The 15,492-nt window shown below is 39.3% G+C and overlaps 1 protein-coding gene across 1 annotated transcript; it reads left to right on the forward strand.

The window, feature by feature from the left end:
* Nucleotides 1–1,345: 1,345 nt before the first annotated feature.
* LOC122659735 (PI-PLC X domain-containing protein At5g67130) lies at nt 1,346–3,736 on the forward strand. The gene is made up of 8 exons (XM_043854847.1): nt 1,346–1,491; nt 1,610–1,732; nt 1,851–1,988; nt 2,092–2,190; nt 2,296–2,599; nt 2,686–2,909; nt 2,993–3,079; nt 3,501–3,736. The coding sequence occupies exons 1-8, from the start codon at nt 1,375–1,377 to the stop codon at nt 3,678–3,680; spliced, it is 1,272 nt and encodes a 423-aa protein (XP_043710782.1). The 5' UTR covers nt 1,346–1,374; the 3' UTR covers nt 3,681–3,736.
* Nucleotides 3,737–15,492: the final 11,756 nt, after the last annotated feature.

Here is a 15,492-nt window from a genome sequence, read left to right on the forward strand (position 1 = left end):
ACCTGTGTCTTACGTAGCCATGCATGAAAATCCTCCCCTTAAAAAACATAAAGAATGATGAACATTAGAAGCAAAAAATGGTTATCAATAGAGCAAAAATTATGGGGAAAATGTCAGTATTTTGATAAAAATGTAAATTTCTTTGAATTTGACAGCTTTGTTTAATTTGAAATACTGTGTGAAGTGAACGTTCAAAAAGTGTAACCATCACATCCTGCATTAGAGAGAGAGAGAGAGACTCTACTGAGCTTTCTTGATGGGCCTCTTGGGCCAGCGAAGTAGAACAATGATGGGCCAGAACAGCAAAAAGTATTAGAGTTGTTTTTGTGACTGCAAATTTAGTCAATTATTGGCTAAAGAGCAATGAGATGTGAAAGTAGCAGGCAACAATAAAATTACCTGCTTTAGATGACTTTGACAATTTCGTACTTTTTCTTATTTCTTATGGTTCATATTTTTATTTATTTTTTTTTTGAAAGGGAGAGGCACACTGTCTACATGCGGTAAGTTAGCAGGCGGCACCAATGGGGGCGGCGTTAGATGAGGCATCATACAGAAGGGGCAAGGGAATCATTTCAAAAGGGGGAAGAGAGAGATAGACATAACAAGCGCTAGCTTGTGGTGTGCCAGCGGTGTGCCCAACCTTTTTCTTTAACTTTACCAATGGAACTTCAATGATTAATAAGTTTTCTATGTAATGAGATAATGAGAGGAACTGTAGCTAAGAGGACTGAATTAGCCAACTGTGTTCAGAGCAAAGGTAGGTCCATGTTCACAATTTTCAGTGCCGTATGGGTTTGATACAGCTAGTAAAAATCATGGGCCTCAGACTAGCCCTAAGGGCATGTTTGGTTCGCTAATTCTGTAGGTGCCTATATTGATTTTGGCCATAATTTCATAGAGAAACTTTACGTGGATTCGTTCTCGTGCCAGATTAATTGTTTGCTTTTCGTCATAGCCCTAAAAAATTTGTGCTTGTGTTCAAACATAATATGGGCCTTATATGGGTTGGGTAAGGTATACCCATCCAAGCCCAAGATTAGACGAACTTTTTTAAGTCTCATTTTATAGTTTAGGCCCAATTCTCTGTTCTTCCAGAATGAATGCTTCGAGTAGACCCGCTTAACTAACTTGCATCTTTTCCCTCCAAAGCAGCGAACCTCGATACCCAACGGCCCCACCCACGAAAAAGCAATGGAAGAAATTAATAAAAGAATAAGCGAAAAGACAAGGAAATAAAAAGTAAATCCCGCCTCCAGTGTCCAAAAACACTTACTTTCTCTTCACAGTTTTGCTTGCTTTAATTTTTTTTCCCTTTTTCAGATTCAGCAGTTTTGAGCCTCTGGTCGCTCGCGCTCTGCATATTCTCATTCCATGTTAACTTGTAGAGAGAAATGCGGAGTGCCTGCAGAAGGGTTTCTGCTTTTGTTCTTTCTGGTATTAACTTCCCTCTTCAGTTCCATAAATGCCTGCTCTAATGGGAATTGTCAGGTTTGTTATTCTCGAGACTCTAAATAAAGCTTTATTAGTTTAATACTACTTCCAGACCCGTTATGCGTTATTCCTACTTGTTTCGCTCATATTTGCGATTAAAACTCATAATTCTCAGCTTCTTGATCCGTGTTCGTTGCCCACCGACTGTGTTGCGGGTCTTTACTGTTCCAATTGTCCTGCATTGGGGAAGACTCAGCCCGTCTGCACCAGAGGCCAAACTATACAACCCACATCAATTGTAAGTTTTGTTTTTTTGAGTTGTTAATTATAGTTTTTCTCAGTTTGATATGTGAATTCTCGTTCTGTGTTTTGATTTGGTTTGGAATTTGAAATATTGCGTACTGGGTGTGCGGCAGATTAAGGGGCTACCTTTTAACAAGTACTCGTGGCTGGTGACCCACAACTCGTTCTCCATAGTTGATGCTCCATCTGTGCTCGGTGTCCCTCGGATTACGTTTTACAATCAAGAAGACTCTGTTACTAATCAATTAAGGGTATGTTATAGTTCCTCTTTGTCTCCCATCCCTTCATTGTTCTTTTTCTTTTCTCCTCTTCTCTAGTACTAAACTAGAAATTCATATTTTGGGTCTTCTTTAGAATGGGGTGAGAGGGTTGATGTTGGACATGTACGACTTCGAGAATGATATCTGGCTCTGCCATTCGATACGGGGACAATGCTACGACTTCACTGCATTTGTAATTTGAACTGCTTCTTTCCCACCTTGTTGTGCAAAATTATCTCTGACTTAGTTATTTGTTTGTGACTGGTCTTAATATTGCCTCGCTGAGATGTTTGTTCAGGAACCTGCAATCAACACTTTGAAAGAAGTGGAGGCATTCTTGAGTGAGAACCCATCGGAGATTGTTACCATTATCATTGAAGACTACGTGCATACTCCCAAAGGGTTGACAAAGCTGTTTACTGATGCTGGGTTGGTCAATTATTGGTTTCCTGTCTCAGAAATGCCAGCAAAAGGCGAAGACTGGCCCACTGTGACTGACATGGTTGCACAGAATCACCGGCTTCTGGTTTTCACCTCCATTCCTTCGAAGGAAGCTGATGAAGGAATTGCTTATCAGTGGAGGTACATGGTGGAAAATGAACGTAAGTAATAAGACTTTTTGGGTTGGAATTTTTGAGGTGTGTGCCTTTTGTATGGTGACACGTTGTGTTAGTGTAATGTATTTCAGCTGGAGATGGTGGGATTGTACAAGGTTCATGTCCACACCGAAAGGAATCACAAGCATTCAATTTGAGAAGTGCATCTCTGTTTCTACAGAACTACTTCCCCACATTTCCAGTCGAAGCCGAAGCCTGCAAAGAGCATTCAACTACTCTAACGGAGATGGTTGCTACTTGTTATAAAGCAGCTGGAAATGTGATGCCTAACTTTCTGGCAGTCAACTTTTACATGGTATCAAAACTTTTCCTAGAGAAGGGAAGTGTATGCCAAATACATGCAAATTAATCATTCTAACGTTACACCTGAATCTGCAGAGAAGTGACGGCGGAGGTGTTTTTGATACTCTGGACAGAATGAATGGCCAGACATTATGTGGGTGTAGCTCTGTAACTGCTTGTCAGGTTCATCCTCAGTACCTACATGAATGATTTCCATTTAAGTGTCGTTTTGTAGGATTCCATATTGTACAGTTGTTTATAGGCTTCGCTGTCCTTGTGCACAGAGAAAATGTTCTGGTCTGAGGGGACAGGTAGTTGCCTTATTCCTTTACTGTGTCACTGTATGGGGTGCATCTCCTGGGTCAAATATCAACTTGACTCGATGATTATGGCCATTCAATATGTAGACATCCACTTTTTCACAAAAAATGTTGATGTTACTTCAGAGGATATAGTATATTGCTGGTTAGGGTCATCTGATTGAGTCTATATAGATCTATGGGATATCTTTGGTGAGAGAGAACTTCTCATTTCCAGTGATGCCACCAAAGATACTTCATTTACAAAGTTTCTCATAAAGGTCTTTCCTCGTGGAATTTGGCAGGCTGGAGCAAAGATGGGATCTTGCAAGGATATTGCTGCACCTAATAGAACTTCTCTTACGGGCAGTACTGGGGGCGTTTTCTCTGGATCTGTTCAGTTTTCAAGTGGAACTTCTCAATTATCAAATCTCTTGGTTCTTGACCTTGCCCAACTTTCATTAATAGCATTGTTGTTATTATAACTAATTACCCACAGATATTTGGGGATAGATGGCTGCTGAACTTCTCTTCTACTACAGGCTTCTATTACGTTACATAACTTTTATAGTTCAGAATTCTAGCAGAAGGTTAAGACACGCTAGCTAGAGTTCTCAGAACAAGGGGTTAGATGGTGGTCAAGAGAGCCTGAAAATGGCAAGAAGCCCAGATGTTAGTTCAGGTATGTTTCATTTGGGGGTATTCTTTTTTTTTTTTTTGGTTGCTGGAGAGGATCTTTTATTTATTTCATTTCTCTTTGCTTAGTTTTCTACTAGTTGTGGCATCTTAAGATCAGTTGGTGCTTGTGTGGACTTCAGATCCGTTTCTTTTCAGTTTTCCTTCTCTGGTATAGTTAATTTTGCTATGATATTGCTTGGCTTCTGGTTTCCTCCTGAACTAAGATTAATCGTGAATACTCTCTCCTCAGTATGGTGAATGTGGATGTTTTAGATCATTCTGCTTGGATGTAATGACAATGTTCATTTTGTTTCCATAACATGTGCATACATACTATTATACTCTCTCCCCATTCCAAGGGAGGGTTGAATGAGAGATAGAGATTACTGTATTGCATATCTGTTAACAAAGGAAAGATAGACTTCGATTTCAAGATCTATGCTTTCTAAATAAGATCAATCAAAGTTCAGGCTACAAATTCATTGGGTTTAGGTAATGCAAGTTCGTGGCGGAAAAGCCGCTGTAAAATATTACCTGTTCTGGTATTACTATCATTTACAACTTTTGACTCCTAAGAATCACAAATTCGATTGTTAGATTTTCTGTCTTTGATTCTTTGTCTTTTGAAGACTTGTAAAAGTTTAATTCTGTGATTATCTTCCCTCAGGTGAAGCTTAATTTACTGCAGTGTCATTTGGGTGCTTGGCCATTTGTTAGGGGTCAGCCTGAGCAGGTGGCATTGAACCTGCATGGCTGCACCTACCTGAATCTGCTCAGTTTAGGTGCTCAAAAACAGAAACAGAACCAGTACGACCAGTAGCTTCCTCCTCTTCGGCCTCTTCAATACCCCCCCCCAAAAAAAAGAAACTTTTGGTAGAGAATTTCTAAAATCAATAAACCAAAATGTATTTGGGAAAGAAAATCCCATAGGGACAAATGCAAGGTTCTTGTAGATGTTCATGCACTCGTCAACAAATTTACCTGCTGAACCTTTGTACCATTCTGATTGACCATAAACCAGACTGAAATCGTATACTTACCATTTAAATTGGCCTCTCTTGCGACCTCAATCACACCGCTAGAGAAATACTTCCTTTTATGTGGTTGTGTTAGTCTTTTTGCAATTTAGGCTGTAAAGTCTTTGATCACGTGATCTGCACTTTCAGTGGCATGATCTTAGGAGTGAATGGATTCAGCAACAATCATAATTTGCAGGATTGGACTCCTACGCATTGACAGCCTCAGTGAGACTCAAACTCTAGAGGAATGATAAAATGCTATGTGTGTTTGGATCTAGGAATGATTTTGGGGGTTGGGGAGGGGGGGGATAACTGAAGACCCTAACACAAACAGCTCGATCCTGACACTAAACCATCAGATCAACCAACATCAGATAAATCCACTTTCTATCAGGTAATATCTCATATAGTCATATCTGAAGGTTGGATAAATCCACCATCTGTCACTTTTGTTCTGCTACTGTTGAGTTATATTGTGTTGGATTTATGTGTCCATCAAACCCGGTTTAGTTTGTATCGAACCGTTTATAAATTTTGGTTTAATATTATCACATGTGATGGTTGATGTTGCCTTGCATCCAGGCCCCCTCCAACGCCTTGGATTGCCTAGACACCGTGACATCTATGAGCTGGCTCTTCATCCCTTTACTGGAAAGTCTTGAAACTCATCATTTCATCATCTTCATTAGGCACATTTGTGGGAATCTTCATTCAATGAAGACTAGATATCAATGGGCCATGAATCCTTGGCCATCAGCTCACCCTTTAAATCAACCTCAAAATGCTTCAATTTTTTTGGTGATTAACTTTCCAAATGGTAGAGATCCTGAAACATTCTTACATCCACTGTTGACCATGTATCTCAGAATAATGTAGGGAAGGTTTATCTATGTACCCACCATTAAACATTACACTATGAATGCTTTTAGGGATAGTACATCGTTTCTATGCCCACTCCTAGGAAGAATATTTACCCCACAATAGTACTCAAGATTCTTTGGGTGGTTTTAAAGACTAAACTGTTTAACTCTATTTTCATGCTCATAATTCTTGCAGATGATCTCATAGATACCACTCTTGTCTACAACAGTACTGATTTCATCCTTGGGATAGAATAATATGTGCTTACCAGCATTTGAGATTCCAAGGATGTAACTTAACTCAGAGGAATTGAACCTAATTTTCTTCCCTTTGACAAAGAAATGATATATTCCTCTTGATCCTTATCCTATATAGTTTTCATGTAGTAGTAAAAGATTCTAACTAACTTAGGGTAGCATTTGCCATGAATAGATAGAATGTGTCTCCATCCTAAGGCATCAAATCTCCTTGATTCCAAAAGTAATGAAGTGGTTGAGGTCAATATACCTTCCCGGAGATTCTTGCCTGTTTTCATACATCTCCCACATGTCCTCTGTAGATGAGAGAAGGCACATTTAGAGAGAAACGATATGCTGAAGATGAGAGGTCTAATTTAAAGAAGGCACCTTCTCCCTAGTAAGCAACTGGCTCTTAACAGGCTACAAACAACAACTCAGCCTTATCCCAACTAAATGGGGTCAACTACATGGATCCTTGCCCTCCAATCAGCTCTATTCAAGGTCATATTGATACAAGGCCTAAGGCCTAAGCTATGCATGTATTTCCTCACCACTTCTCCTAAGGTAATTTTATTTCAGCCCCTGGCTCTTTTAGTTCTTTCAATCTGAATCAAATCATTCCTCCGCACTGGAGCATCCAAAGGCATCCGTTGAACATGGTCATGCCACCTCAAACGACTTTCTCGTAGTTTATCATGTATCGGAGCTACTCCCTTTTCAGCTCTAATATGATCATTCCTTACTTTGTCCTTCCTAGTTTTACCACTCATCCATCGCAACATCCTCAACTCCACTACATTGAGTTTATCTATATGACGCTTCTTAACTGCCTAACATTCCACACCATACATCACAGCCGGTTGTATGATTGTCCTATAAAATTTTTCTTTAAACTTTAAAGGAATACGTCGATTACAGAACACTCCGAATGCACCTCTCTACAGTTGGAAATGGTGTAAGGATCGATCCAAGAGAGAAGAGGAGAAGGTAGGAAGTGAGAAGAGAAGAAGTAAGAAAGAGATGGCAATTGAATGATAGAGAGAGTTGTTTCCTCTCTCCTATTTGATTTACTAATATGAAGTAAGAATTACAACCACCTCCCTAGGGAGGCAAAAGGTAAAACAGGAAAAATACAACATAAGAAAACATGATACTAAACCAGCATCCAAACTACCCTTATTACATAAACTCTAATACTCCCCCTCAAGCTGGAGAATAAATGTCATACATTCTCAGCTTGCATAACAGAGTACTAAACTGACGAGAGATAAGCCCCTTGGTAAAGATGTCAGCTAATTGATTGTCTGTCTTAACAAAAGGAGTACAAATGTAGCTAGAGTCAATCTTCTCCTTGATGAAGTGTCCATTCACCTCAACTCGTCCTGTCATGTTGCAGAGGGTAGTGTGCTATGCTTATGGCAGCCTTGTTATCACAATAGAGTCTCATAGGTGCCTCAGTATCAAATCCCAACTCTTGGACCAGTCGTCTCAACCATAGGAGTTCACATACTCCATGAGCCATAGCTCTAAATTCTGCCTTTGCACTTAACCAAGCCACAACTAGTTGCTTTTTGCTCCTCCATGTGACCATATTACCACCCACAAAAATACAATAGCTAAATGTAGATTGCTTGTCAGAAATTGAACCAGCCCAATCGGCATCAGTGTAGCCTTCAATTCTCAAATGGTTGTACTTGGCATATAGAAGACCTTTCCCTAGAGAGGACTTCAAGTATCTGAGGATCCAGTATACAACATCCAAGTGCCCACTCTTGGGGGTATGCATAAACTGACTCACCACCCTAACTGCATAGGTGATATCTGGGTAAGTCAAAGAGAGATAAATTAACTTCCCTTCAAGCCTCTGGTATTTCCCTGCATCAACAAGGGAAGTCCACAGTCTTCTTTTAGCTTATGATTCTGATCAATAAGTGAGTTTGTTGGTTTGCAACCCAACATCCCTATCTCTTTCAACAAGTCTTGGACAAACTTCCTTTGGCATATAATTATTCCCTTCTTAGACCTTGATATTTCAATCCCTAATAAGTACTTTTAAGGGACCCAAATCTTTAATCCTAAACTGTTGAGCCAAGCATGGTTTAAAGTATCGATCAATATGATACGATACGAACCGATACATCCATGGTTTAAAGTATCGACCGATATGATACGATACGAACCGATATGTCTCTTTTTTTTTTTTTTTAAATGAACTGTTTCGGAATGTATTGAAATGTATCGGCCGATACATATCGATGCCATCAATACGTTCAGAAAAGGATTCTGTGGGTAGTTTACTACGTATTAACCGATACGGCTCGATACATACCGATACCTTCGATACATTCAATAAAAAAAGCCATTTTCACTCACAGACTCGATACAACTCCTATTCTAACAAAAAAAATGAAGGAAAACTCTCAACCAAGAGTCTAAAATCTTGGTTTTTCAAACTTCTAGACTCAAAAAAGAATCTAGGAGTGCTGCAATATCATCCTTTGCATCATCCAATACTCTTCATGGCTATAGACGATTACAACATGTAAGAAACCTCATCTTTTATAACAATTTCAATTTAATGCACTTGTTTGGCTATACATTATTCTCCATTTTAGTGTTTATGCATGACACTTGTTGTATATTGTTTTTTTTTTTTTTTTTTGTTCCAAAAGTGTATTTCCATGTGTATCTTAACCATTTCTATGTGTATCTGTAGTGTTCGATATGTATCTCCGATACGATACGATATGTCTTTTAAAATCACCTAACCGATACCAATACTTTAAACCTTGGAGCCAAGTAGGTCTTCAGCCTAGCTATCTCAGCCCTATCATCTCTAGTCACTACAATGTCACCAACATAGACAATAAGGGCTATGATGGTAGCATTACCTTGCCGGATAAATAAAGTGTGGTCAGCTTGGTTCTAGGAATACCCATTCTTCAAAATGACCTGTCTAAACCTCTCAAACCAAGCCTTTGGGGACTGTTTGAGACCATCTAGTGCCTTCTTGAGCAGGCACACTTTCCCTTCAGTTGAGGAAAACTTGAAGCCAGGTGGAATCTGCAATGTACACTTTCTCTTCTAGATCACTATGGAGGAAAGTGTTCTTCACATCCAATTGATACAATGGCCAATCTTTATTAGCCGCCAAAGATAAGAGCACTCTTATTGAGTTATGCTTAGCCACAAGAGCAATTGTCTCCTGATAATCAATCTGTTAGAACCGTAGGGGTATTCGGGACACTTTCTTGTTCCTATTATGTTTCTATTATGTGGGTTTTAGTCCCACATTGCTTATTTGTAATTTTGTCCTTTATTTTCAATGATATAAATAAAGAGCTTGGGGTGATCATTAATCATTCAAGCCTTACTCTAATTCCAAATCTGTTAACATGGTATCAGAGCAGGTTTCGAATTAGGGTCCCTTACCTTCTAATTTCAGTTTCTTCTTTCTCTTCTCTCTCTCTCTCTCTCTCGATCTCCTCTTCTCTTCTCTCTTTTCTTCTTTTGTTTTCTATTCTCCAATAGGGCAGCACTGATGAGGTGATCATAGATCCAGTTGCTGCCCTTTCTCACCTCATTCCATGGTAAATAAAGACCACCATGCACCCTACAGCCAATCGTTTTCTCCGTCACCAGATCCTGAAAAACATAGTGAGAAGGGAAAAAAGTCACTTTACAATTCAGATCAATGGTAAGAAAGAAGGTTAGTAAAAAAATCTAGAACATGAAGAACAAAGGCTAAGGATAAAGAGGGGGAACAAGTGATAGAACCCTTCCCAGAAACTGAGGAGAGGGAACCATCAGCTACTCTAACCTAGTCTTTACCAGAACAAGGGGAATACTGAAAAAAGAGACTAAAAGAGCCAGTCATATGATCAATGGCACCAGAGTCCATAATCCAAGAACGAGAGACAACCGATGTACAATGACCACCAAAAGGAATACCTGAGTAGGCAATGTGGGAGTAAGAGGAAACTAGAGTAGATGTAGAGGCAGAAGCAGGAGCAGTGGAAGGCTCCAAGAGAGTCATCAAACACCTAAGCATAACAAGTTCATCCTGGGAAAGAGAGGAACTGGTACTATCATGAGCAGGTTCAGAAGTTTCTGTGTGATGTGTAGCTTGGGAGGATTGACCATGGTCACAGCCTCATGAGGAGGAGGTAATCAGTCGTACAGCTTCCAACAGAAGTCCTTGGTATGACGTTCCTTGCCACAATAGGCACACCTGACCGTTTCCCTATTAGAGGAGACACGATCCGTAGAATGATCACTGGATTAAGGGGCACCACCTTTAGGCTGAGTGGACCCAGAGAGTAAAGCTGATCGGTCATGAGTAATATGTTGTAACATAGCATTGCGGCAGCTGTCCTCCAACTGGGTCAATGAATAAGACTGCGCCAAGGTATGGAAAGGGTCCCGACTAAGTACTTGGGCACGAATCTGATCATACTCAAATTCAGCTCGGCTAGAAAATCATAAACCCGAAACTTATCTTCCTGTTTCTTGAAGGCAATAGCATTGGCAGTATAGATGCCTGAAAGGTGTTATAAAAGTCAAGCTCCTGCTACAGACTACGCAACTCAGAATAGTATTGAGAGAGAGTTTGATCCTTCTGCTTGGTTTCATGAAGCTTCTTGCACAGTTCATAAACCTGGGCATTATTCCCGACTGGAGAGTATGTGTCCTGAGCTGCTTTCCAAATCTTGGCTGCAGTATCCAATAAGAGATAACCTCGAGCAATCTGCAGTTGCATAGAGTTGATGAAGTTGCATAGTAGGCTTTATAGTTTCACCCGTCAAATTACCCGCATAGCCACTTAAATCAATGGAGAGGTAACAGGAGCGAGAACACATCAAATAATTGCTCCCATCCAATCGAACAGAGCTAGCAAGGAATGAAGGAAAATCATTCTGAGTCCCACAACTCGATCCTTCAATTTTAGTGGATGCAGTAGAGTCGGCCGGCATAGTTACCACTCTGGTTGATGAAAAAAGCTTAGAATAATCGAAGGAGATATGAGGCCTTGAAGAGATCGATGATCATCACAAAGGATTCGATAAAGGGTTCAAAACCCTGGAAAAAAAAATCGATCTAGGCCTCAAACCCTAGAAAAGTCGATCTATCTCAAAACCCTGAAAAAGTCGATCTACCTCAAAACCCTGAAAAAGTCAATCTCAAAACCCTAAAAAAATCGATTTGAACATATGGGTCTCTCAGATTGTTATTCAAGGGAGATCTGAGAGCCCAATAGGAGAGGGGATGACCCTTGATGGCCTAGGATAGACCCTCCAAGAGTGGCTGTGGAAGGTGAGAGAGAGATAGGTGTTGAGAAAAGTCGGAGAAGAGAAGGAGAGAGGTGAAGGTGAAACCGAGGGAGGAAAAAGAGTGAGAGAGAGTCTGCGGTGGCGGCGGCAGCGGCGGCTAGGGCTAGGATCCTGAGGTGGATCTCAGCTCTGATACCATGTTTGATTGAGAGGAATGATTAGACTGCCTTTGAGACAGCCCTACTTTATTTATAATTAGTGACATACAGGTACAAGTACAATAATATCCCTATGGACAGATTTACCCTTACACCAATATTATAATAAAAATGATGTCAAGTCCTCCTATAGCTCCAAGATTTATGTGGAGAGGACTTGGCATTTATATTATTAGTCTCAGAATGATAATTATTTGATTCCTGAATATTATAACTTTTATTTATGTATTATTCACATCAAAGTTCAGTAAAGCAATCAAGCAACTGTTATTATCATTTTGTTTTTTGCCTTCTTTTTCTTTTTATGTTTCTTTTTTGGGGGGTGGGGTGGAGGGGGGTCAAGATCATGAAAGATGTAATAACCTGTTCATGATGAGTGAAATCCGTCATGACTTGCCACAGTAGTGAACATGGTTGGTCCATGTGATAGATCAGGAATTATGAATGTATAATTATACAATTTGAACCATAGTTGTCAAGGCATCCAGGTGACTTTGCCTGGATTGGCACCTTGGTCGCCTAGGCAACACCTTGCTGGTGTCGCCTTAATTTTTGCCCCCCTCGACCACCTAGGTGCCGTGACAATATGATTTGAGAACTGATGTATCCTAATAAACAAAAGCAAAGAGGAAGAGGCACAAAAGATAAAATGGATTTCCTGTTCACAGCTGACAAAACATTCAAGCTCTTTGATATTGTCTGCTTCTTTATTTTTCTTCCTTTTATTTATTTATTTATTTTTACGGGGGAGGGGGGTTTTCTGGTGTGGGGGGTTAGGTGAGCAGGGAGAGAACATCTTGGCAGTCTGGATGGAGAGATGGAGGTGAATAAGTCTCCTTGAATGGTTAATTGATGGGAGATATACCAGAAACTTTGGTTCCTCATTGCTGTCGTGATGCTTGATTTTCTTTTGGTTGCATGTTGATGGCATCACATCGAATTTGAGCTTATTCATGCCTCATTATGACTTAATTTAAGCCCTGCAGTCTTTTATGTTGATCATTACTCATAAGATTCACCTTGCTCCTCATGCTCATGCACAATATTGTTGTTCTTATGACTCCTTATTCATTGTTTAAAATGATATACAGTCATCCTGGGAGAATAAAGCATTTAATATTTCTAATATGCAATCCTTGTATTGCTTATTGCTATAATTAATAAAAACTAGGTTTCAGACATAACCTGGTAGTGTGTTGTACAAATGTTCTTGATGCCATAGGAAGAAAATGACTATTGTACCAAAGAAGTATTCTTAAGATTTTTCGTTACTGCAAAATGGTAAAAGTGTAGCCATCAAATATTACTGTAGCTTTCAACTTATGCCATAGGAAGAAGATAACTATTATACCAAAAAAGTATTCTTAAGATTTTTCGTTACTACAAAATGGTAAAAGTGTAGCCATCAAATATTACTGTAGCTTAAAACTTTCTTTGCTGGATACTTGTGTATTTGTATGCTTTCAGAAAAGGCTTTAATTTTATCCACAATGTATTTATACAATATATTTCTTAAGCAAATGAAAATTGCAGCTTACTGAGGCCTATTATCTCTTTAGACCCCTTTTTACTTTTTTACGTCGAATGCTCACGTGGCAGTCTGTAATAATAGTAGGATGATTACACTTGAGGCAAAAAAAAATAAAGACTGGAAGTAAAACAGAGTAAGGGAAATATTTTACTTCCCAAATGAACCTTTCCTATGCGCCCACTTTAAAGCACCAATAACTGCCATGGGTAGATCAGATGGGGCCCAAAATTTTTGTACACAGATAGACCCCTAGGTCTCCTGTTTTTTTTGTCAAGTTATTGAAGCTTGCCACGTGGCAAACCTGAGTTTTGAAATCCAAGGCTATGGATGAGTGCATAGTAGTGGTGAAAGTAGTGTAGACGTAAATGGACATACATCGGATGCATTCCAATGTGTTGGAGCATATTTGATTGAATTAGACTCTGAAATTTGACATGTGGTTAATCTAGATCATGACCTCTTTATACAACAATCCAAATAGCCACATCATCTGTCCACATGGAAATATTTAAAGTAGGTACCATTTTTCCCATAATTTATTTTACAGTCTTGGGGCAGAATTCCTTATCTTTACTTCCATTGAAACAATCTCTGTATTTGACAATCACTTTTCTTTTTTTAATTCCACCCATTTTTTGTCAAAATGGAATTGGGGAAAAATCCATTAGCTTGTTAGGGTATAGAATATGGTAGGCTAAAAGTCAGCAGATATTGGGGCTTATGTCTATGGTATTTGCTCATTAGTTCTATGCAGAGGAGCATTTGTGAATGGCAATTCAATGTGATAATATTTGTTATCATGATGAGATCCTCTGCCCAAAATTGCATATCATGCTGCAATTTCACAGTTACAAGATGGTGGTGGATTATGTACTACCCCTATGCTAACAGTGATGTGTCATACACCTGCTGATGTCTGACCCCAACCTGATTTGGTAGAACATAACCACTAAGTGTCCTATGACATAGTAGTCATTTTTTATGTTAAATATGATGAGACCATTACTTTGATGGTTGCATTCTTTGATTTTTTATTTTTTATTTTTTTAATTTTAAATCCACTGGATGGAGCTTGGCAAAGTTTGGTTTAGACATGCCATAAGTTCATGATAAGACACTATATGCCACTACAAATGCAGAATAGCAAAAGATTGCCTATCTAAATAGGAAAAACTACTCTTGGTTGCTACTGCCAACTTTCCTATCCATGTCTTTTTCGCTTATGTACCTGGCAAAATTTATAATGTTGTTACTATTTATGAAAATAAAGGAATGAATAAGCAAATAGAAATATGCCATTATCTATCAATTGATCTCTTAATAGAGAAAACTGACTCTTCCTTTCTCACCATATTGGTGTATGCTGGTGTTTACTTTCAGGTTATTGGAGCAGTTGAGAATAGTTAAAAGAGGGATGTATACAGTGTAGCATAGATAGAGGTGTCCCTGTTTTCTTCAATTTGTATTCAGACTTCCATTTACACAGGTTTTCTGAATCAAATTTGTCCATCATGATACTCATTTACATTCTAGATATGTGCATTTCAGGTTTCCAAAAAACATGGAAGTAATACTACTTCAGGATCCATGTGTCCTTTCCTGGTTCCCAACTCCCATGTAGCCTTGTTCGTTAAAAAAAAAACCATGTAGCCTAGGTAAGATGCAAATGAGCCAAACCAGCTCATGAGATAAACTGAAATCAAACCAGAATGCCTGTGTGCTGAACCCAATTATCAAACTATGCTTGCAAAGGCCACCCACATAAGGAACTTTGGGGTACTTGTCTTGACCAGCCTTATAATCCTAGGTGACTAAAATTTGGTTATCATTAGGTGGAGGGAGATTGTGAAGCCTTATGACTGGCCCATGTGGAAAGACTTTTCCTGTTTCCTTCGAAGTCGATGCTATGAAAGATAGCTATAGCTGTAGGAGCCAAAGTTTTGAGGGGCTCTCTTCACAGGAGATACATGCCAAGGCATGGTATGGTTTTAGATGTGAAGTTCAGAGTATGTTCCTTGTTATATGAACATAAATGATGTTCTCTGCATGTTTTTGTCCGGTGAGAGTCAACCATGTCTGTGTAGGATTCATTTCAGCTGTTGCTCCAAGGCTCACAGATCCTACAATACTGGGAGCCTTGTGCACTGGGACGCTCTTTTTTAAGGCTGTGGACAACGATACAATTTGGGTGCTAATTTAGTGGATGTAATGTAAGCTAAAATTAAGTTCCAAAAATTTGTGACTGGCTCAACTCCCTACTGTCCTAGATGGAGTTGTTTTGGTGTCCACATTCGAACTTAGGAACCTGCTTTTCTGATGCAATCATCATGCAAAACCTTAGCCTGAATTCTGGGTGCAATGTATTTCCAGCATTTAAAAAAAAAAAAAAAATTTGGTGTGCATGGATAGATTAGATCCACTCGTGCAGCATATTTGGCTACAATGCAGATAACCACTGATGATTTCTTGCGGTGTAGACAT

Source organism: Telopea speciosissima, chromosome 4 (genome assembly GCF_018873765.1).
Source record: "Telopea speciosissima isolate NSW1024214 ecotype Mountain lineage chromosome 4, Tspe_v1, whole genome shotgun sequence".
NCBI classification, from domain to species: domain Eukaryota; kingdom Viridiplantae; phylum Streptophyta; class Magnoliopsida; order Proteales; family Proteaceae; genus Telopea; species Telopea speciosissima.